Genomic DNA, 23,581 nt, shown 5'->3' on the forward strand with positions numbered 1-23,581 from the left:
TTTCCATGCCGAGGGGAGGCATCCTCGGTTGTTCTTCCCTTTTTTTTCCCTCCCCATCGAAGGTTTTTTTACATTTTTGGGGGGAGTTTTTAATGTGCCCATGTAAGGGTTTGAGTCATCGGGAGCAAAAAGTTCCAGCAAAAGGATGAAGAAAAGAGAGAGATGAATGAGCAAAAAACAAAACAATGATTTGAAGACACTCCTGTGTGGTTAGAGCAATTCCCCCGCTGCTTCTCTCTCTCCCTCCCTCCCTCCCTGTCACTCCCTCGGCCTCCCACCTGAAGTGATGCGTGAAAATGAGCATCTTTAAGGGATCGACTCCTTGAGAGGCCACCTTTGATTGAATAAAGCGAGCACACAGAATAAGAAGAAGAGGAAGCAAACCAGACGCCCCTGAGCCGCGCACGTGAACCCTGAACATCAGCCGCCGTGAGGCTTTGATCACATTTCACTTTGAAGGATGGCGGCAGCACCGCCTCCTTGAATGAATGAAATTCTCGTCTTGTGGCGGAAATTAAAAAGTGCAATTGCATATCCAAAGCGTGGGACGCTTAACGAGCATCATCAAAGCGGATACTCGTGTGGTGGGCTGATTGTTTGAATGCGGGAAATCAATTGCACAACAAAAAGAGGGATGCGTTGGCGCCCAGATAACACAGGAAAAAGTGAACAAAAAAAAACAAAAAAAAACGCTAGGAGAGGAAGAGCACGAGGAGAGGAGACAGACAGGAGGGCCAATTATTTCCTCCACGGAATCCTTCATTAGAAAAAATCAAAACATCCTCATTGTGATGAGCCAACTATGTGTTTGTATGTGTTTGTGTGTGTGTGTGTGTGTCTATCTTCATCTGCTCTTACACAGGGTGTTTAACACGTTTGTCTCCTGGCACTTTAAGACACAATGACAATGTCAATACACCAACATCCACACTGCATCCCTGTGGTCCGCTGCGCTCCCAACGTGTGATACTTGTGAGTTTATGCTCAGATTTATTTTCTCCATTCTATTTTTCCTCGAAGGTAATTCTCAAGTCTGTCACTGCGCCAAAAGCGCCGCCGCCCCCCCCCCCCCCCCCCTGTATGTACAGTGTCACACACTTCTTCTGTGGTCAGAGCGAGTATCTCAGAAACTAAAGTGAAATGTCAAAGTGAGCCGCGTCTGTCTCCGGCCTCCTTGAGAAAAGCCGGCGTAAATGAATGACCTCCTCACAGCTTCAGCCTGCCGTCTGAAGGTTAAAAAAAAAAAAAAGACACTCCTCCGCCAATCCCATTCAAACCTCAAATCTTAGGAAGCACTGCAATATTGAACAGGAGAGGCCTGAATGTTTTTTTGTGAGAACAGAGAATTTTTATGAAAGATAAAGTGCATTGGGCGAGCTGATGGGGACCCCTGCTGGTGAGAAAGTGTCCCTGCACAGACCTGGATTTTACAATATGAGGTTGAAAAGATGGGGACCATAACAGTCTGAAGAGATAAAGAGGACCACAATACCTGCCAAGAAAATCCTTAAAACTCACCCGCAAGGGGGACGACAGCTTTGAACTGAGAAACAACGTGTCGTTTGTTATGGCGTGAGAACACCGAGCAGCTCATCAGAAACCAAGACAAATTCGCTACAAGCAAAAACCTCAAAAGGGATTGAAAATGGGTTGTTTAAATCATACGTAGCTTTTAACAAATGGTATTTATATAAATTAGCTTCAATGAATCACTAACGGCATGTACCTCGTTTCATAATCATCTTTATGCTTAAATCACATAGAAATCTTGACTACGGTCAAACGCTTATTAAACGTAGGCCCTTTGTTCGGGTTTAGTGTACGTCTGTAAAGGGCATCAAGTATCCCACAGCAGGTGAACGAGGAGGATCGTGTTGCCTCTGAGAAAAAGGTTTCCATGGGGGAGGGAAGGGGAGCAAACTGCTGCTCAAGCCAAGAGTCTGACCTCTAGCGAGTGTCTCCAACCGGACGTTTGTGGGCGGAGCCAAATCCAAGGGTTTTGCCTCAACAGCAATTGGATCCGTTCGTCGGCAAGAATCCGGTATTATGATACGCGCCGTGACACCGTTAGAGACACCTTTAAATGCTCCGCTGTACTGTATGCAGGGTATGCTGGGATTTTTATTAAATCATATTGTAGGAAAACTATAGTAGGAAAGAATATGCAACGCCATATGGATAACGCATAACAGAAGCTCATGTTTAAATGCAATCAGAACAGTTTTATGATTTCCATTTATCACCTTCACTGTGCTCCAACATCATCGCACTGACTTCTGGGCAACCCGAGGCAATGTCTGCCACGGTTTCTGCGTTTAAACTATCGATAAAAAATATATTGTGAGAATCGTAAAACAACAACATCAATTTATTTCATGAAATTGCACTTTCTTGTTTCTTGTTCTACTGTTTGTATCCTTATGGTTGAAATGCACTTATTGGAAGTCAGCTAAATGTAAATGTAATGTAAAAAGCGATCAGTCGGCACTTTCTCTTACTGACTACAACCGTGTGAGCCGTCTCCAGTGAGGTCACGGGTGGGGAGTAAATGACTCATCAGTCACCCGTCAGCGTGGGTCACCGCGATCAAATAAACGCGCAGTGTTTCCCCTAAAGTTGTATCAGAGGGGGCGCCCCGTGGACAGACATCTACCCCCCCCCCCCCCCCCCCCCCCCGAAGTTGTAATCAAATGGGGAAACACTGAACGAGGGTCCATTTATTTGCCTTGTCACACGCACACAATTCTACACCTTCAGCTTAACATCATTCTTCCTCCACCCACCCTTCAAGTTGTGTGTCCAGAGAATGAGTTGACAGCATCAAATCTCAATCAGCACTACGTATAACCCGCCCTGCGTCCCCTTCCACTAGCCAGATGTTGCGGTCAGTTCGTGGAGCACGATGAATGACGTGAACCCCGGCTTAAAATGGTTGGACAAAACACGACCAGTACCAAGCAGTAAGTATCAGATTAAGTAATAAAGAGAGAGACACACAGAGTAATATTCCCCTCCGATCAAAGGTGGCCGTGGGTTTCAGTGTACAACAAAAGGATGCGTGGTCTCCGATTTCATTTCCCTGAGAGCTGACAGGCCCCCGCAGCAAAGTAAATACAGTCAGTGCACTGTGTCGTCAAATAATAGGACCAGTGTTTCGGCTGAACACACAGTATGCAGGTGTTTACAGCGCACGCCGTGATAAGTAAAGGTAAAGGTAGGCGAATATGTGTATGATCTACACTAAGTCTCTCCCGATGGTTATATCTGCTTATACCACAGTTCCTCGCATCACGTAAGCACGTAAGTATTTGATGTCTGCATGTGCACCAATCCCAAAGCTGGCGCGAGCGACGCATCCAGCGAGAAGCAACTGAGGCTCTGATTACACCTGGAGACTAAATGACTTCGTATCTGGGCTCGATCTGCGTCTTTGGGTGGATTTCTGCAACAAAAGACTTCCGTGCTGTCTAAACAACTATGACAACTATACAATGACCTTGAATTATTAGATCACAGAAATTGTCTTTCTTGTGAAACAACCAGCCAACTTAACGTGACAATATTATCAAGGCCAGTCCTCATCGTTGACCAAAACAAATGTCATTGCTGTGTACGAGCCAATCAGAGGACAGACTTCTCTTAATCTGTTGTTGAAAATAAACAACAGATTGAGAGAAATTTCAGAACTCCTGTCAGCTCCATCTTCCTCAACTCTGACCGATGAGTTGACGGAAAAGCACTTCCTTTTTATCTTATCTGTTGATGTGTTTTTCAACCTAGGCAGAAAACACTCGAGGCAACGCATGAAGAGACTTGCATTCACGTTGACCCCAAACTGCAATCTACCATCAAAACAATCTTCACTGGAGGGAGATGAAATGTCTGGCTGGATGGACCTGATATCTATGAATAATTGAGAGTTGGTCACCTTCCGAATGGTACACAGCCACACTAGAAGGTCACAACTACCCGTCAAAGTCAAAACAAATCCAGCACCCGGCGGTGCATGGAGGGCCCAGTGAGTAAGTGTCTATATCCAATATATAGAGCTACAATGCGGCTTGGCTCAGTCTGCTCTTGGCAAATTGAAAGTGCACAAGTGGGTAAGCACAAATCTTCATTGTGACCAAGCACGACTGATTGCATTTTCAAACACCGCCACGGAGAAATGCAAAAGGACTCAAACGGGGGAGACCATACTTCACACTTTTGGTGTTTGGATGGGTGTGTCCGCAAGTGACAGAAATGGAAGCCAAGATATAATCTCACGCGTTAATGATTAATTATACAATACGTCCTGTTCAAATCCCAACGCATCTCGACACAGTTGATGTAATTGCTTTGGAGTTCGACTGAATTTGGCTTCTATCAGTAATATGCAATCAAGTTGGCTAAATAGTTACTTGATTTATTCAGATAAGACGATGGTCCATGGACCGCCGTCTTATCTGAAAAAGAAATCTGCACATTTATGAATGTGCTACCGTAGCACATTCGTAAATGTGCAGATTTCTTTTCGACACCAGTGTTTCGACTTGAAGTATTCATTACTACACAATGCCAGTAGTTGAACACGGGACAGGTAGATCTACCTTTTCCTTCCTAAACACGTGATTAGCTGTGGTCGTGGTTAGAGAAATGTCAGTTTTGTAGGATGTGCAGAATCAATGCAATGAGCGCTAGAGCTTCAGCCAATGCAGGTTTACCTTGCTCGGGATCCTCAGGCTCTCCACGGGGCTGAGGTCTGCCATGCTTTCCTGGGGGCTTTTCAGGCCCTGTCAAAATAAGAAGTCACTGATAAATTTCCCAAAGCCCCAGAAAGTAAAGTGACTGTAACGGTTTACACAGTTGGCACCTGTGCCTGTCGTGACTTAGCTTAGCGCACCACTGCCTTCAACAAAAAAGTGGAAGTGACGGAGAGATTTTGTGATAACGACAGGCTCTCTTGTGTAGTGGGGAACCGAGGAGCTTAACATGACTGCAGTGCAGGAGGAGAACATGACCGCCCGTTTTACACTGTTATGCCCTGTTCGTGTGCTTTTCTCAAGAAGGTAACGTTAAACTCGGCGCACGCGGGTATTTCCCTCACTACACCTGTATTTTCTTCACGTGGGGTAAATTGTTGAGGAATTGTGACTCAGCCGATGAATAAGCTGGGGCTATTCGGCCTGAATGTACCCTTTAATTGAGCCCCACGACGAGCTGTCAAATTAGCCAGTTAGCCTAGCTAGCTAGCAAGCTAGCCACTTGCAGCTGTCAGGGACAAAGGGGCTGCGCTGCTTCGCTCACCTGCCGGGACATAAGGGACTTGATCTTCTGCATTGTGAATCCAACTTGTGGCAGCGTACAAATAAACGAGCAAAGTTGTAGTTTGTTTTTGTTGTCAACGATGCGCCTCCATCACTACCAGGTGGAAGCCATAGTTGACCGTCACGTGACTGGTACGGAGCGAACGAGGAAATGGCAAAGGACGCTGGGAAAGGTAGTTTTTGTTTTGGAGTTTTGCTTGAGACACCTGTCCGAATCTCACGAGGGTAAACAAGAGAACATATTTAGATTAAATTAAAAAAATATGATGTTGAGAACTAAAATAATGTATGTTAAATACAGTATTATTGTAGAGCAATAATATTCTAATACATGTTTTACTTCCTCACACCACTGGATGGTAGTATCTAACATCACAGAATATAATACCAGACATCAAGTTTCTTCTGCGTCCCTGAAGAACCGACTCTACTTCTGTGTGCTCACCGTTAATTGTATGTGTCAGGTGAGACATTTTGATATATCGCAGCTGCCAAACTATTGATGAATATGGGTCTTGGAAACACCCATCTCTCACTGTCAAGGCTTACCAGGACACTTAAAGAGAGTGTTCATGTTATTCTATGTATTATGATAATGTTGTGTCAAGATGTCGTCTTTGAAAAATGCCACTATTGCTCTTAAGGTTATACTGAAATAACCTTGACTGATCTACTTAAACAGCTAAGTATCAAGAATGTAACTAACTTAATTTCAACCATTACTATTCTTAAATAGGACACATTTTCGAAAACATATACTAGTTTAAACTTTCCAACAGTTTAAAGTAAATCAAATTTGATTATCTTGCACCTGCTACAACATTAAAATCCTGCTGCCATGTGGGTGCATCAGTTATTAGTTAGTAATCCAATATAATTATGTACTGTATTATTGGAATGTATGTTTTTCTACATAATCAGTCATTTTAATTGTCTTTATTTATTCTTTTATCCAAATTTCCGGATATAAGTATACTTGAGCAAAACTGTCTGTCACTTTCTGCATATGTACTATGATTTCAATACTGTTACTATTAGATACATATCATCTAGTCTCAAACATAATAAATGTAACAGTTTATAACTATGTTTTATTTTATTGTTATGTTTAGTAAACCAATAAAAAACGGTGCGTGCAAACCCATTCAGCCTGTTTTCTAACTGCCCCCTTGGGTGCTATTGCAAGCAGCAGGTTAAAGGCTGCAAACAGGCAGCAGCTCCAGTGAGTTCTAGTTCCTGGTTGATGAAGCCTCGGGCTATTTCCCAGTCAAATGAAGGTGAGGTCTCTCTCCCTCTCTCCTTAGGTGAATTTCCTCTGTTGATTCTGAAGCACTCATCCACAGTGCGAAGCCTCCCTTAAAGCACACTTTGAAACAGAACAGATGGCAAGCCTTACCCGGAGATGCCGCCACAAAGACACCACACACTTAGTTGCTCAGTTCATCCGCCATAATTAGAGCTGGACTCCATAAAGTGCTTGTTGTTATGCAGGGATCCGTCATGGGAAGCATCCTTACGATCCTCAGCAGTGCAGCAGCTCTCTATGTGCATTCAGTCCAAAGTTCAGGATTATATTACAGTGAACAAGCAAACTAACATCAGTGCAATAATTTGTCTTCTTGACATTTAGTGTCAATATTCTACGATAATAATTTCTCCATTGTATTATTTAGTTGTAACTGAGTCCATAGTTTTCTGGGAACAAACCACCTAAAGTTTTAAAGCTTGTGAATTTGGACATTTCACTGTGACGGCATTTGGAATGAACTTGACTGGAAGCACTCAGCGTATGAGTATGCGTACATTGGGGTCAATCACAATAATTTGATAAAAAAGCTGAACCGTAGCAGAAGTGGTACATTAAAGTTGTGCAAAGTAACAGCAGAGCGAGTGCAAGTCTCAATTAATTGTATTATTATTATTATTATTATTACACCTCTCTCTTACGAACACACAGGCAGACGAGCAAGCACACACATTTTTATAAAGCCTCCCGCTGAATCATCCGTCTGTTGTCATATCGCGGCAGGTACACCGAATACCGATGCAACAAGGCCGAGAGCAACGGCCACTCTGCACCAATTTAAGACAACAAATACAACTCAAACACTTGTGAGAAGACAGCTCATTGCCAAGACGGGAGACAAGGAGTGACTGTGAAGAAGCACAACTGACATCGTTGCTGGCTTCAGCTATTTTTCTTTTTTTTTTATGATCTGTGATTGAGAAAGTGTTCATTTCAAGCCATTAATGCAAATTCCATCCATGAAAAAGACATATAAAGTGTAAATATAAATGGCAGAATAGAGTATGTATTTTTGAAAATGACCCAGAGAAGTAAACAGTTATATCTTTAATTAAAGTACAAAACAAGCATATGAATGCAAACTGTACAATCATTTAGGAATCGTTAATCCTTCTTCTTGCTTTAGCATTTCATTACATCCAGCAGGAGCAAATGCTACATTTGCAGAAACAGGGTAAAGTGTTTCTATTGGAATAAATAGACAAACAGAAATAGAATGAAGACTCTGCCGTATAATCCATGTACAATATTTACAATTAACCTAAATATATTTCATACAAGAGAATGTATTCATTATAACACTTGTCACAAAACAGACTCTCATTGACGGGAATTTAAAATTAGAAATATATTATTGAATTTTCAAATAAAACCGTAGTATATAAATTTGAACATGTTGTGACCAGTTTGGGTAGCTAAGGTGTATCTCACGAGATCATGGTTAATAGTTACTTGCTTGGTTTAATACGACCTCAAGCTTTGAACGCAAAGACCAAAACGGTTTGAAAACTTTGTACTTTTAACATAAATAAAAAATATGGTCAGCAAAAGTCATTTAACATCTGTTCCAAGCTGTGGACAGTAACAGTGCAGGTTGTGTACTCACACAAGCCCCCTTCATCCCTTGTGCAAAAATCGGCTCACCAAAGACAAAGTTTCCGGCTTCGACGACATAAAATAAAGCTACTCTTCAATGAATGACTGTAAATTCCATCTCAAGTCTCCGAGCTTAATTGAGTAAACTCTGACTGGGGGTTTCAGGAACATGTCCGATCACATCGTAGATGGTGGTGTGCATATCCTGAACTGACTCAAGGCGAGCCAGAGATCTGCACGATGCCTGCAGGACAGTTGCATGGGCGCGTTTTAAAAACTAATCACAACGTTACAAGAACAGACAAAAGGCGAAGCTCTTGAATCCATGTTAATGTATAAGATGTTCAATACCTGTGCTGATTCCATTTTCCCAGGTATAGAGACAAACTCGTAGATACCAAAGTCCTCTGTGGCATCTTCATGACCTGTTAACACACAACCTTCAATGTCAGATCATTGGAATCGATGAGACACCCCGACCCAACGCTTAAAAACAAGCAGCAGCTCACCTGAACGATGTGGTCGCTTCTGCTCTGAAAGCGGTCTGGCAAAAACAGGTTCATAAAGCTGTCAGTCAAAGCGTATATGATGTACATTACAAAATGTGAACGTATGTATTGATCTCACATTCAAGGCTCTTACCTGTTGTAGATGCTCATGAGCACTGTTGATAACGGAGAGAAAAACACAGGACAAAATAATTATTCACACATAGAGTCACACATTTATTTAACATTACATATGGTCTTATTCAAATGCACCCATACTTTGCTATGGTTACCTTTCAATTGAAATGACATTTGCATTGCGTTGCATCATTCACCTCACATGTAAGAAATCATTGCATTTTGCGTTGTCTCGCTCATCTCATCTCATCACTTAGTTTTCAGTTTGTAGGACTCACTTTTAGAAAACCACCCCCGTCAAAGCAGCACAGTAGCACATTACCTCTCTTGGGATGGCAGGTTCTCCTGAGGAAGAACATCAACATGCAGCCGATGACGAACAAAGAGGAGACAGTAATGGCTGCCAGGGGGGATAAATAGCCGCCAGCTTGGGAGTGCTTTTCTTTTCCTGCAAACAAACACGGGAGAGACACTGATATTAACGCTCAGTGTTAGCCAACTTGGCTCCAGAGATGTTAATGTTGGTTCACCAGCACCAGCACCATTGGTCCACCACTTTGGTCATGACGTCAATAACTCACGTCAATGGTCCCCAGATGATGACTCCTCGTTTCTTTGGTTAACGTCTTGAGTTCAAACTCTCCTACTTAAGTTCAGGTAACAAAACCACTCAGCTGGGTTTAAGATGATTATCATGATTGGGCTTTAAATAATACTTACGTAAACTCAAATGGAAACACAGTTACGTAGGTAAGGAAAACACGTCACAAACATCACTAGCCAAACTTTGGGACGCAAACGCCGGTTTCATAGTGGATAGTCCCGTGTTGGTCTCCACCTCGCTTACCTCACAGAGCATTTTCTCCGAGCGTCTAATAATGACGCAGATAGGTTTACATTGAGAGCATCCGTTACTTGAACATCGGGGGGGGGGGGGGGGGCCTACACAAATGCTAAAGGTTGCCTTGGGCATCAATCATGTGTAGTGGGACCTGATAAAGTGTCTTTATAGGCCGTACATGGATTTAAAATGTATTTCATATTTGCAAAAGTCATGACACGCCCAGCCTCAGCTGCACAATTCTAATAAGCACAATGCGTGTTGTCATGTTCTTGGCTAAACTAAAATGTCAACTGTTAAAGATGATCTGTTGATCATCAGCTTGTTAGCATCGTCACCTGTTAGCCTGCTCATTTTAGCATTATGTTCAACATACAGCAGCTAGACCAGCTTGTCTCATCAAAGGGTTTTGTCACCAGAGGATTCTTTGGTGATGTTCAAAAGAGATTTTTGTGTCATTTAAAAATAGATGATGTAATCACTTTCGTTGACTCTGCAAACAGCACTGTAAATCATAGCCGGTATCAAGAGAAGCCTTCGGTGAGAATCACCAAGACAACATATCAATGTCGCGTTCGGCACACAGAAACTCCACATGCTATAAAACTTAGTCAACAAATACGACAGCTGTTATCCACTGTTTACTTTCCCTGCAACTGAGCTTTAATACTGGCTGCAGGCTCTGGAACCATAGCAACAAAGATAAAATGCCGGTTTCATAACAGCCTTGTGCATTTGATGTTGTATCCATAACCGGGCTCCAGTATTTTATCCACCCAGATGTTCTGTATATCATATATCGTAGTCGTAGTTCATAAACCTCTTCTGCTTTTGGCATGACGCAGTGTTTTGCAGAGTGGGACCCGTAACCCTAACCCTAACCCCCTAACCCTTTCACCGCCACGTTCCACCTTGTAACCCACCTGTTCCTAAGCTGGCCACCACCAGAGTGAACTGGGCCTCGTTCTGCTTCTGGGTAACGTTGTTGAAGGCGCGGCAAAGGTACTCTTCTGCCTGGGCCAGTTTGTAGGAGCGCACCTCCAGCCGGGGGCCCTCTGTGATGACGGTGGCGTTGCGGCTCTTGGAGATCCAGACGTAGCTGTTGGGTGGGTTGGAGTCGGCCTGGCATTCAAAGAAGACCAGCTCTCCGGGGTTGATGGTGAACACTTCTCCTGTCCGCAGGCCCTGGCCTGAGTTCACCTCCAGGTTGTAAGGGCCGTCTGCAGGGGGCCACAGAGGGTCAGGGAAACATGACAGTGTGCTGCGTATTATAAAGAACGGCATATTTTTCTATGGTAGACAGGGTCGTGAATTTGATCCTTATGGTTCATATAAATTTAATTTAAAAGAAGATAATGTAATTACAAGTACAGTAGATTTTTGCTTTATAAAATTAAGTCAGTGTGTTTATACACTTATAATTCTCTTATAAACTTGATAAACTTTGCTGTAATAAAACCTGTGTTTTATTGGTTTTGAAGTGCGTCAGATGAGAAATGTGGATGATAAAAAATAATTCTTTGTCAGTTGCAAATAAAAATGAAAGAATGTTTTAACTAAAGAAAGCGTTATAATTCATCGTACTGGATCTACTTCCTGCTGGAACAGATTGTGTCACAAAAATCCTTTATGTCCCATCAAAACAGAAAAACACGTTTTGTGAAAATTTAAACAAATTCAAATGAATCCGTAGAACAACTCTGAGGTTATCTACCTGCTTCACGGCACAACAGAGGAGCTCTGTGAGATAAGCCCGCCCGCATGCAAATACCCATAACAGTCACATGTTCACAGTTGTCAGAAAGTAGTCTGACATCAATGACATTTAAATGTGACCTACTACAGAGCAAAGAGAAAAACAACAGCTTTCTACGGTATTGGTTCATTTAGTTGTAAACCATCATTTTTAGTGTTCATCGCAGCTACATTCCCAATAAAACTATTTATCAAAGTCTTACGTTCGAGAAGTTGTTGGCTGGGAGACGTCAATGTTCAGCCCCTTATATTATAGAACAAAATATTAAATGGACCCCACTGCAATTGCTTGCGGGCTTATTCTTCACGTTCAAGGAGAACTCCGATGGATACTCACAGTACACGTTGAGTTCCACGGCCCTGCTGGCTCGCCCCCGGCTGACAGCGTTGCCGGCCACGCAGCGGTAGCTCCCCCTGTCCTCTTTCCTCACGGGAGCGATCACCAGCGTGGAGTTGTCCCGGGAGAAGCGGTATCCGTCCCGGAGATCCAGCGCGACGTTGTCCCGCAGCCACTGGAACACGACTCTCGTCCCTCGCTCCACAGAACACGTCCAGGTCACGTTTGCCTTGTCCTCAACGACAGCGTACGACGGGCTCTTCTCAACGACCGGAGTGGAGACGGGGACTGAGGAGTAGACAAAAGAAGTTACGCCCGAGTCCACGGACGACATCCGACCGATGATGGCGACGTGGCAGGGAGGCACCCACCGTCCACGGTCACGTGCACAGTTCTCTCCTCCTTGATGACCAGCCCTGTCTCGTTATGGAACGCTATGTTGAGTTTCAGGTGGTAATCCCCCTCATCGGCCTGGTGCAATTCATGGATAAGCAGAGACACGTTGGGTCCTCTGAAGAGGAGGCGGTCGCGGTACGTCATGTCAGTGATTGTGGTCTCTTTGTTAAACGTCACCAACGTGGTTCTGACGCCGCTCGGCCCAGTGTGGGACCAAGTACCCTGGATCTCAACGTCGTCCAGCGGGAAGCGAGTCTCAACCGAGAGGAGGACGGATTCGCCTTCAATGCCATGATGGATGGAGAGAGGGACGTGGATGAAGTCGGGGCTGACGTCTGAGGTGGTAAAAGAAGAGGAGGAGGAGGGAAACAAATATAATTAGTATACAATCACTTTTAGGTAACTAGTTGATGATGATCTTGAATAATTAGGTAATTGTAGAGATGAATACCCAAGGTGCTGTGGGTTTCTGTTCCCATGCATATCTCCCTGTATTTCAAAATAAAATTATTTTTATTACGTTATTATTATTAAAGTATAGTAAGTATTTCCCACTGAAAACAGCTGCCATGAGAGCGGTCAAAGTGAATCAAAACCAGGAAGTAAGCCAAAAATTTGAATTGAGCAAAACTAAAAGAATTTTAAAAAGGGAAAAAGAGCAGCTGAATAATATTATATGTTATTAATATTATATATTATATATTTTGTCTTTTAGATCGGATGGTTAGGGTCAATGCAGGTATCTCTATGCATACTTGCATACATACCTTATGCTAATGTGTTGGTCTGGTAAGCTACACCACCGCACAAACAAATAGATCTTTTGTGTCTTTGTCCTTTCATGAACAAATATGAGTGTTTATGAGAATTACAGCGTATAGCTACTGGGAGAAACACCAATATGACAGCACCATTGGGATATTTTCATTTAAAGATGAACCCATTTCAGTTTGTCTGACTAGTCTCTTAGTCTATAACCCTCGTCTTCATATGATCCAGGTCCTGAAACGGCAGTGAGTTAATATTGACCCAGCTCGCGGCAGGTTGTCATTGTTGTCAGACGAGGACGAGGCCCGTCTCTTTGATGTCGACTCGTTCAACGATCACTTGGGTTGGATGAAGATAACCGCAGGACCGTTGATGTGTCCGTTAAAGATCTGGCTGTGGTTGCCAGGGTAGTTGGTGTTTTGGCAAATGTGGTGGAAATGAGCAGATTAAGCCCCTCCCACAACGGTAAACAGCAAGAAAACACCAAGAAAAGGAGTCACGTCTGTTTCTCAGCAGATTATCATTTCAGGTTTTACCTCACACGTTAACTCTCCCACACATTACATTTAAAGGATCATTAATTGGTGATAGTTTCATTTTGCAAAATTGTTTACACGACTACAAACTTCCCTTTCTGGGTATTACTATTTTGTCACAGTTTGCAGTTAAAAAGTGAGCGACTGAATTCGGATGCCAGGTTGAGATAAGCGGCAGCATGTGAGTAGGCAGCTACTGTGAAACAAACTCACTGAAAAAACTCTCTCTAACTTGTGTCCCTTTGTCTCACTTCTGGCTGCCCGTCCTCATTCTCAGTAGCAGCATTGGAGGACTTGGGGGAGGTGGAAAACAGCCATGAGACTGTTCATTTGCTCTAAGATCTCACTTTATTTAGGTGTCTCACATCTCATGCCATAAAATCTTGAACGATACATCAGAGGGTGAACTCAGAATATCAACTTTGAACCATATTTTGACCCTCTAATCTCTTTCTTTTTGTCACATACCCCTTTTCTTCCCCCCTCTGACCCGTCCACCCCCCTCCCCTCCCCCCTGGAGACATCCAGCTGTTTTCAGACAGGTCCCCGGTGATCGCTGCCTTTCATGCTCATCACAATAGTTTCTCTGTGTGTCTGGTGTCCTAAATAATGCAGACGCCCCATCGACACGTTCCACCCTTTAAGGCCTGCAGGGCAGTTCATGTTTGTGTGTGTGTGTGTGTGGACAGTGGCCGGAGTGTGCCTGTGTTTACACCAGCTGAGATCCGGTGAAAAGGCAGAACGAGGAGGAGTGTGCCGAGCCCGTTCCTTCGCTGTTGTCCCCTAAACAACGCGGATATTGTTGTGGCGATACCATGGAGATTACGGTGACAATGGCTGAGAGGATATCTTCATTTAGTAGAAACACACACACACACACACACACACACACATTCAAACAGCTATCTGAGACTCACAAGCACCTGCCTGTTGTCCCCCTCACGCACTCATCCGGGTTGTTTGGATGCTAAATAAGTTCCCCCGGTGCGTGTCGAAATGCCAACAGTCGTCTGTCCTCTGTCAGATAAGACAAATCGTGTTCCTCAAAGTGGGTAGTCCGCGTGTCAGGGACCTTTTTCTCTTTTTTTAGATTCATCGGGCGATGCGGGGAAATCATGTCTGTTATCACTGAGTCACAGAGCTGTGCCACTTCTTCTTTCCACCAGCACCCGACTTATGGCCTTCCTTATAGCAGGAAACGAAAGAAAAGCTAATTCTGTCCTGTGATGATTATGGAGAGCTCATGCAAATCAGACCAGGGTAAACTTTCAAAGGACAGCTTTGAAAATTGAAAAAGGCAGAAGATGGAGGAAGGATTTAGGGATGTTTTTTCCCAAACTGTTACAACACTACAAAGCCAAGTGTTTAAAACGCAACAACACACAGGGAGTTTCTTCACCACTTTTACATTTTGCAACTCCATTACATTACTGCTTCTCTGTCCTGAAACCTTCCAAAGACAAAAGGATTTCACAAGTTCACCTTTTGCTACTGCGTACCACAAATGCCTTGCTGGATTCAGCATCACCGCGACAACCAAGAAAAACACGGCAACCCCAGTAAACGGCTGTAGCTGCACCAACGCAACACTGACAAACACCAAAACAGGCCTTCGCGGCAACTGAAGGCTCACCTGTCAGCATGAAGAGAATAGAGCAGACACACAGCGCTGTTCTTCCTCCGGCCTCCATGGCATCTCACTCTCCAGGGAAATGTGGGACTTGTGACAGACAGGCAGGAAGGCAGGCAGGGAGTGAGGGATGTGGGAAGGAGGAGAGGAGTGGAAGAGAAAGAGATGGTGGAGGAGGAGTAGGAGGAGGAGGAGAGAAATGTGACTGGTTGTGGTCATAACATTTGCCAGGGAAATAAGAGGAACAGGCTTTAGCCTGCACGCCGCCAAGGCCCCTCCCATGAGACACCGGGAGAAGGAAGAGGTTCACCTGGCAGGGAGACGGGCCCAGCGTGGCCCCCTCTCTCTCTCTCTCTCTCTCTCTCTCTCTCTCTCTCTCTCTCTCTCTCTCTCACACACACACACACAACCTCACACACGGTTTCTGGCAAAGTGACACTGAGGCATACAACTGTAAAAGGAGAGTAGAGTCTTTACAGCATGACACAGGAGCTGTTTGCCGCTTCAGTCCCCGAGGCTGTGAAACCAAGAGAGAGCGAGCAACCAGAGATCTGAACCGCTCTCGTCACTCTGTTCGGTGGAGTTACAGAGCCTTCGGGGCGGGAAAGACAGAGAGAAAAGTGACCGAGGAACAACTTACCAACAACATGCATCACCGACCTTTCAAATGCCTTCAAGATACGGGCGGGACATTTTACAGACCTCATTCTAGGACAGAAAACTGGAGGGAAATCTGTTGTTACCTCGGGTCCAGCAAGTTGTATTCATTGGTGCAATACAAAGAATTATTTGTGTCGCCAGGGATGTCATTTTAACGCTGGTCATGTGTGTGAAATCATTTGCAAAAGCTGGTGTTTTCAAGCTTCGTCTCCATGTGCAAGAGAGAAACACAAGCAGGCACAAAACAGTCACATGTTAAAGACTTAAACACACACTCTTCTCCACGATCAGGATCTCAAAGGACGTGGGGAGCGAACTGCACATTGAATGAATCATGCCATTGTAGGTTTTGTTAATGAGTGCCTAGTTTGGTGATGGCACCATTAAATACACTGATTGTTGTTGTTTTTGCTGTCAAGCACTCCACTGGATGTCCGTTTGCTGTGGAACTGATAAAACTATGCAGTATCTGTTAGAGAGAACATGTGATTTGGAAGATTTGACATTTTGCTATTGTGGGATATTTTTCATGAATGCAATCGAAATGATCTCAAAATTGTAAATGTGTTGTAATATAGAGAAAAGAGTCATTGTATTATCTCGTACCTTTATGAAACAGGACCTGCAAGGTTACTCTCCACCTTTAGATGGGGTCAGTGCACCATCTACTAGACAGAGCAAGGCGATGGGGCAGTGGACCCAACCGACTATATTACATTACAGGTCATTTAGCAAAAAAGCAACTTACATTACACTTTAAACCAGTGGCTTTTACATTTTTGCCCAGAGAGCAATTAGGGGTTAGGTGTCTTGCTCAGGGACACTTCGACATGGAACATGGGGCAGCCTGGACTCAACCTTGTGCTTCCCAGCACACCTTCTCTAACCCCTGCGCCACAACGACCCCCTATGAATCCAATTAGTGTGTATTCGTAGGATGCAAATAGGTTTGAGATTGGTTGCTTTTAGTTTTTATCAGTTGTAGCAGGCTTGAGTAAGATTAGCCTCACCGGTGTCTTTTATTATTATCAAAAAGTGAGAAGCGTTTTCTTTTAACATTTCAGACCTTGTACTTCCCTGTCATTTAAAGTATTGTCATGTTGTTGACAACTGTTTTTTATTGTCAAGTGAAAATGAGACAAAATTAGGTAATTGTGAATTCATCAGAATATCTTTAAAAGGGAACAACATGTTGGCATAAGACCGGGGGATATTGAGAAAGACAAACACTGGGGCTGACGGGTTGGGTTGACATGACTTATACTGTGACCTTTCGACCTGCAAATCACTGTGGTGAGTGATTAGTTCTAAACGTTGATCCAGCATTGATTTTGAGACTTATGCACCAGTTGCTGGATGAAATGTCCTAGAGATTTGAGTTTGGATGTGCAGTAGTGACAAGACGACAGTAGGTCGCATCTCTCTCTTCTCTTAGTACATTATCATGAACGAAACAATCAACAGGATCTATCTGACATTTTTTGTCAATCTGCTCTTGCTCGAGTTACGTTCAAGGCCTTTTTGGACACACGCAGGCCCACAGCTACATATCCCCCTTGCTGTATTAAAACATGTCACATTAAGCCTCCCTTGCTGACTGTTGCCCCGCTTCAGCACGACTACCACCACCTCTCTCCACCACCTCGTCCTCATCACCTCGTTTGTCCTTCTTCTTGCAGCAAGAAATCATTTTCCTACTGATGATTTATTCCAACCCAAACCCCTCCTCAGTCGTTTCCGTGTCGCGTTGGCCCGTCTTGATCATCGTGATCGTCTTTTCCCTCCACCGCGTATGTATCTTCTCCTCTGCACCAGTGTTTTTTCCTTCTTCTTCTCCTGCCTCCCTGAGCGATCCTTCCTCTTCTCCTCTTTCATTCCTCCTTTCCTCCAGCAGCCTTGGCCTCCAGCTGCAGATACTCAGAGCAGACAGCACACCAGCCCACATCAAGGCCACGCTATTGGCACACGCGTGTGCTTGTGTGTGTGTGTGTGTCTGGAGTAGTCGTTACAGTGGGGCCACATAGGGTGTCAGCGGTCAAATGTGACTCTGGGCTCCCATGCATATTTCTGTCCACTGAAACTTTAAACACAACTGTAGCTGGGTTGTTATGTTTCAAGCGCCCTATATATCTTCAGTGAGGCCGTGGACATGCAGGACGAACACATCTGTGACAGTCTACATGCAACACCAGTTAAAGTAATGGTAAAGAACATTTCACACTCTCGCACGAGCCGTCGACGACTGCGCGACCAAAACGAGAAGCAGCCGCGCACCGCGTTTGCCTTTTGAGTGTTGCAGATAAGAGGATGTCACGCCTCGGATGACAACTTCAAATTCTACATAGGCTTCATATGACAAGATGTTTTACGTATAGCTGAAAGAGGACAACAGACTGAGAGGGAGTGGGGTTAAGTGGAGCAGTGAGGCAGCAAAGAAAAGGGGCGTGGATGTCTGTGCGGCCAGTGAGTGATTTGATTGGATGACAAAGTTTCATTCACACGCAAAGATTTGTGAACAGTGGGAAGTAGAAAGTTGGACACACACGCTGCATTGTCTGTGTGCGTGGGTGGATGCAGGCCTCATGCTTTTTCCTCACGCGCATAGCACTTCTTTTTTTTTTTTTTTACAGCTGCACCGTTGAACCCTTCTATCTCTCGCTGGATCTGACTGTTGTTGCCTGCACAACACCTTGACTTCACCAAGCGAGCGTTTGACCCGAGGGGCGAAAGTTGAGTCAATGCGAATCTCTCAAAGAGGTCTTGCATTTCTCCACCCAAAACTTTCAACATCAGTACATAAGAGTGTGTTTCAATATGCCTAAGTGTGTGTATAATGCAAAAACGTCACAAGGTCCTGCTCTTTGTGTGTGTGTGTGTGTGTGTGTGAGAGACTGTGCGTCCGGTGGCAAGAGCCTCGCTCCTTTAATGCATTCCACTATTTCGCGCCCACGCACTCGCCATGTGACCCACATTCAATGACAGGAAATAAGCCGATGTCAAATCCTGCTGCATGCAACCCAGATCCTCTTCTGCTTCCAGTCAAAGACTTTGTGTGCTCAAAACCAAACACACCCACAGCAGCACAGAAGGCTATGCTTATCTATATGAGTGTAGCTGCATTCTTCGCCCGTCTGTGTGTACTTTGGCTCCCCAACTGTCATTGCTAAATGTCAGTTGAGTAATTTGTTCCTTAATTCAAGAGACATGGCGTGCACACGATTGAGGGCTCGTTTCATTTGAATCCCTTGTTCAAATAACTCACAACATAAAGTTTGCGTTCACCGCACCACGTGTGGCGCGGTATCTGTCAATGGCAGGTGTAACGCTGATAAAAGCTTTCCTCAACAGTTGTGTTGACATAGTTGACACCCATATGCGCACACATACATGTTATCTTGTTTCCTGTTCTCCAGGCTCGAGTTCCTCAGAGAGATTCAAAATCACAGATTCATACTGTCAATTCATACTATGTCTTTCAGGAGGGGGGCTAAACGACAAGGTGTCTCTGCGGTTTAGTAAACTAGAGAAATGAGAGTTATTCCATTGTGGTAATGACTTTATAATGAATTCCCCCGCAGCGTTCAGTCAAACACTCACACATCAATAAAAAAAATAGGTGTTTACATCGCACATGTCGCAAACCAGACTGGTGTGTGTTTGTGTTTTTTTTCGCACGTGCATGCAAACGGAGTCGAGAGGACACAGCCACCTTTATGTTCTGTCCAGCGGTAAAGTTAAGCCGTTACCACGAAAGGCGGTGCTGCCCTACCTCAGGTCTGTGCAGGTCGCTTTGCTTCACGCGGCCGCAAAGCGCAGGGAAAACAACACTTCGCTCGTACCAATCACAGGTTAAAGGCTAAATATAAAACCCTACTTGAGTGACCTGAGAGGTAACGGTGGCATTCTGGGACATAATGTCAAAAAAAAGTACACTTTTACTTTCCTGAAAGCACAGTTTGGTATTTGGGAATTGCCACGGGAGGTAGTGATAAAAAAATAAAAACTTTTGTTCATATAGCACCTTTAAAAACAAAGTTCACAGCGTGCTTTGATAGACAAAGCAGCAAAAGCAGGGCACGACGAGAGTCAAAACACGCGGCCCTCAACACACACACGCACACAAACACACACACCTTTGGCTGCCGACAGAGACTACCTCATTGGCCCCTAGCCCGTCATGGAAGGTGCTAATGTTAATAATAATTAGTAAATGAATTATGTGTCTACCAGTGAACAGGATATTTATCAAGAAACGTTTTAACAATGTGTTGTATCCTGCATCCCCTCTGCGACGCCCAACACCAGGTGGTGTCTCGCTCACTACCCACAGGTGTTACTGTAACCCCCCCCACCCCTCCCGCCAGTGCATTGTAGAGGTATGCTAGAGGTTTGAAATTTTAAGGAATTCTTGGTGTGTGATACCCGTAACCACCCTGCAGTGGTAGTGATGCAATCAGCCAGAGCTGTAAAATAAATCTAGAGAAGGTCACCTGTTGCATCATGTGTCCGCTTCCACTTCCACAATCGTAAAGTGAGTCGTAAAGAATAGTTTAGTCACTGACTGAATTAGCAGGTACAGAAGTGTGGCTAGAGGAAAGGTCTCACAACTCGTAGAGCAGACAAGCGGACCCTCACCCACAGTGACTAAATGAGAGGATAATTGCTTAGCAACGGTGCAGCTTCAGGAATTACCACTGAGTTGTATCAACACATCCAAAAGATGATCGAATGATAATTATCTGCCTTTCCCTATTTCCTCTTGGAATGTAAAGTATGTGTTCATTTTTTGCAAAGACCATAAACAACGATAGTAAAGAGACCCTTTAATTGAAAGCGGTGTGGAAAACAACCATCAAGTTACCTGTAATTTGATCCCACCCATCTGCAAGGAGGGTTGGTACAAATACAGTAAGACCATATGCTGTTTAGCAACACAGACCTGTACTCCCACAGCATGCAAATACTGTGTCTGTGAGCACTCAATCGATTACAGACAAGAAGGAATAATCATTGCCATGTGAAACAATAACCAATTCTTCACAATGCATGAGGCGCTTATGGGGCGGTTCCTTCAGAGGGTCCAATTAAAGTCCACTCCCTGCGTAAAGTGACTGTACCGACTTTGATTTTTTTACTACGCAGGTTGTAAAACAATCCAGGATGAAACAGGTTCTCATTGTTCATTGTATTGTTTCTATTGCATCATTGTTTTTGTACTGAATGATGAGCATATGTGACTCCAAATATGGATGGACGACAACATGAATCTGTCTGTCGACATTAAATTATAGACAGAATAACACTCAGCAGAAATATGAATGAAGATATGAGAGGTTTAACCTTTTTTGTGGCAAAAATAGAACCCTACAAGAGCCAAGTCAGATACAAAAGATATATTTACATCCTTACAAAAATCTAATTACATTTACATTACGTTTTTTGTTAATTCCACCTTTAATTGGTCGCTCATTGTGTTCCACAGTTTGATGTCTTTCATCTCAACCATCAAGTTGCTGAGTCCACTTGATTCACATCCCTTAGTGATGACGTGAAGCCCCCTATCCCTCAAACACACACACAGACACTCCGCTTCTCTGACTATTATTGCACAGGCTTGAAATAATCCTTCCGGTTCAGCCTTTAATCGCAAATCCATCTCTTTAAGAAAAAAGACAAAAGAAATCTGTCCGATATTATTTATTTTCTTCTAGCTAGTTTTCTTTCCTCTTTTTCTTCTGCGTCTGCAGTTAATTTTCTGCGGAATGTGGGAAGCAGCTGTCACTTATGCACATGAATGAAACCAGTTTAGTGGCCCAGAGGCATCGGAGTGGATCACAGAGGAAGGGGGACAGCTCGGCCCGAGGGGACAATAGCACTCTCAGTTAATCATTAATACTCTTAATGAACAGCAGCCAGGCACTAGAGGTTCACTCACCAGTCTCTCCAGAATATTCCGCCTGCAGCAGGGGGACGCGGGCTGCCTCGGCTTGTAGACTGACCCCAAACTGACACTTGTTGATCGGGGGGCCTTCAAAGGGGGCTGCTGGGGCTTCAAGCCTCTGTCTGTCGGATGGACGTTTTATGCAGAATAGACGCTCAGCACCTCGTCGTGCTGCTGGCGTCTGTGCCAGATCAAAGTACTCAGAGCTGCCATTGCAAATATTTATTTTTTTATACGCTGGCCTCAGGAAAGAACTGGACGCGGCCCCTTAAGAAGTACTCTGGGCAGAGCCGGCGGCTAGCTGCTTCGCTCTTTTTCCAGTACTCGTGCTAAGCTAAGCTAATCGCCTGCTGGCTCAAGCGCCATCTTTAAGAGAATAAGGAAGTTCCGCTTTCGTATTTTTATCGAGAGTTAAATGAGAAGATGAACAACCCCTCTCGTGTGGTTAGCTGACGTTAGCTTAGCGTAATTACTGACAACAGGAACAAGCTGGTGCCCTGGCTCTGGTCAAAGGTGACTCTTTTGTGTACGTATGTAAGGCACATCATGGAGCTCATCACTTACTCGTCATATCTCTTTTATCCAATCCATGAATACTGGAAACATTTGTTCATTTGCAAGCTTTGTGATGTGATGCTACAAAAAATACAAAATCAAGATGTTAAAATGAGAAAAGATGAGTTTTGTAGCCCTAAACCATAAACCTTATTAATAATGGATTATTTGTTTCTTTTTTTCCCAGAACATGAGTTAAGAAAGCCACCAAACAATCTGAGATGTTGCTGGAAGATAAATGAGTTTCTAAAAGGCAGCAGATGTTAGCTAGAGCTCTCATTCGTTGCACTGATCCTCTGTTTGTGTGTGTGTGTGTGTGTGTGTGTGTGTGTGTGTGTGTGTGTGTGTGTGTGTGTGTGTGTGTGTGTGTGTGTGTGTGTGTGTGTGTGTGTGTGCGTGTGTGTGTGTGTGTGTGTGTGTGTGCGTGTGTGTGTGTGTCTGCATTGGTGACCACATGAATTTGTATGTAAGTGTGTGTCTGCCCGCGGCCAGGCATCCAGCCCAGCCCTCCCAGTCGGCGAAGGTGGCAGGTGTTCCTGTGTCCCCTAAAAGAGCAGGTTTTTATGTCGCCTCCTCAAGTTAGTGGCTTGGTTTCCATGGCGATGCCCCAACAGAAAGAGGCTTGTGTCCGGAGGCCGGTGTCGGGGAGAAGAGGAGTGCAAGGGAAGAGGAGAGAAGGGGCTTTACTCGCACCACACACTCCGGACTTCAGTCTGGCTTGACAAGAAAGAGGAAGAGAGGAAATCAAGTCAGAGACACAAACAGGCTCGGATTGTCTTCTGGAACCATGGCTGGTTCTGTGTTCCCTCGCAAAATGTCGCTCGAATTTTTAAGCCGCTGATGGGTGGACGAGACCCGACTATCGCACAATGCGGACTAAGTGACGCTTATATATCCTCACAATGGGTTTGGTAACTTAAAAAGGAATCTAATATCACACATCCTATCAGATTCCAGGTGTGACAGCTGTCTGCCTAAAGACCTTGTGGCGTGGACATCCCACTCTATTTAGCTGGGACGTGGTAGACAGGCCCACAATCAATCTCTCATTTTCTCTCTATGTGTGCGTGGGTCCTCTGCTGTGCGTGTGTGTGTGTGTGTGTGTGTGTGTGTGTGTGTGTGTGTGTGTGTGTGTGTGTGTGTGTGTGTGTGTGTGTGTGTGTGTGTGTAAGAAGATATGGGAGAGACTGCAACTCACCTGTCCCTTGTTGGCCTCTCTCGTCCTCCACAGGAGGGACATAATTCTCTCTTGGCTGGACTGATCAGCAGCTGCCACACACACACACACACACACACACACACACACACACACACACACACGCACA

General features: G+C 44.4%; 2 protein-coding genes across 4 annotated transcripts in view; both read right to left on the minus strand.

Annotated features, from left to right (window-relative positions):
* Positions 1-5,485, minus strand: part of vps50 (VPS50 EARP/GARPII complex subunit) — a 67,839-nt gene extending 62,354 nt beyond the window's left edge. For both annotated transcript variants that reach the window (XM_040188507.2, XM_040188506.2), the window contains exons 1-2: positions 5,290-5,485; positions 4,707-4,775 (exon numbers count right to left, since the gene is read on the minus strand). In XM_040188507.2, the coding sequence (XP_040044441.1) occupies positions 4,707-4,775; positions 5,290-5,322 (102 nt within the window). In that variant the 5' untranslated portion in view covers positions 5,323-5,485. The remainder of the gene's footprint in view (positions 1-4,706; positions 4,776-5,289) is intronic.
* A 2,162-nt stretch (positions 5,486-7,647) lies between these two features.
* Positions 7,648-15,264, minus strand: hepacam2 (HEPACAM family member 2). Of its 2 annotated transcripts, XM_040188508.2 has the most exons (9): positions 15,104-15,264; positions 12,142-12,501; positions 11,771-12,058; positions 10,602-10,898; positions 9,160-9,285; positions 8,854-8,875; positions 8,721-8,755; positions 8,563-8,636; positions 7,648-8,455 (listed from the first exon to the last, which is right to left on the minus strand). In XM_040188508.2, exons 1-9 carry the CDS (start codon positions 15,159-15,161, stop codon positions 8,345-8,347), a joined length of 1,371 nt encoding a protein of 456 aa, XP_040044442.2. In that variant the 5' UTR covers positions 15,162-15,264; the 3' UTR covers positions 7,648-8,344. The 2 variants fall into 2 exon arrangements, with proteins under 2 accessions (XP_040044442.2, XP_077937860.1); XM_078081734.1 differs by lacking the exons at positions 8,721-8,755; positions 8,854-8,875.
* Between the last annotated feature and the right edge of the window lie 8,317 nt (positions 15,265-23,581).

This window comes from Gasterosteus aculeatus, chromosome 10 (assembly GCF_964276395.1).
Source record: "Gasterosteus aculeatus chromosome 10, fGasAcu3.hap1.1, whole genome shotgun sequence".
In the NCBI taxonomy this organism is placed as follows: Eukaryota; Metazoa; Chordata; class Actinopteri; order Perciformes; family Gasterosteidae; genus Gasterosteus; species Gasterosteus aculeatus.

Bases quoted from the DNA above. Each gene is read 5' to 3' on its own strand.
- hepacam2 (XM_040188508.2), bottom strand. From the start codon at position 15,161: ATGGAGGCCGGAGGAAGAACAGCGCTGTGTGTCTGCTCTATTCTCTTC. The intron at 10,899-11,770 runs GTGAGTATCCAT...GGCCCCCTGCAG, and splicing joins CGTGGAACTCAACGTGTACT to ACGGCCCTTACAACCTGGAG. The intron at 9,286-10,601 runs GTGGGTTACAAG...GTTTGTTTGCAG, and splicing joins GGTGGCCAGCTTAGGAACAG to GAAAAGAAAAGCACTCCCAA.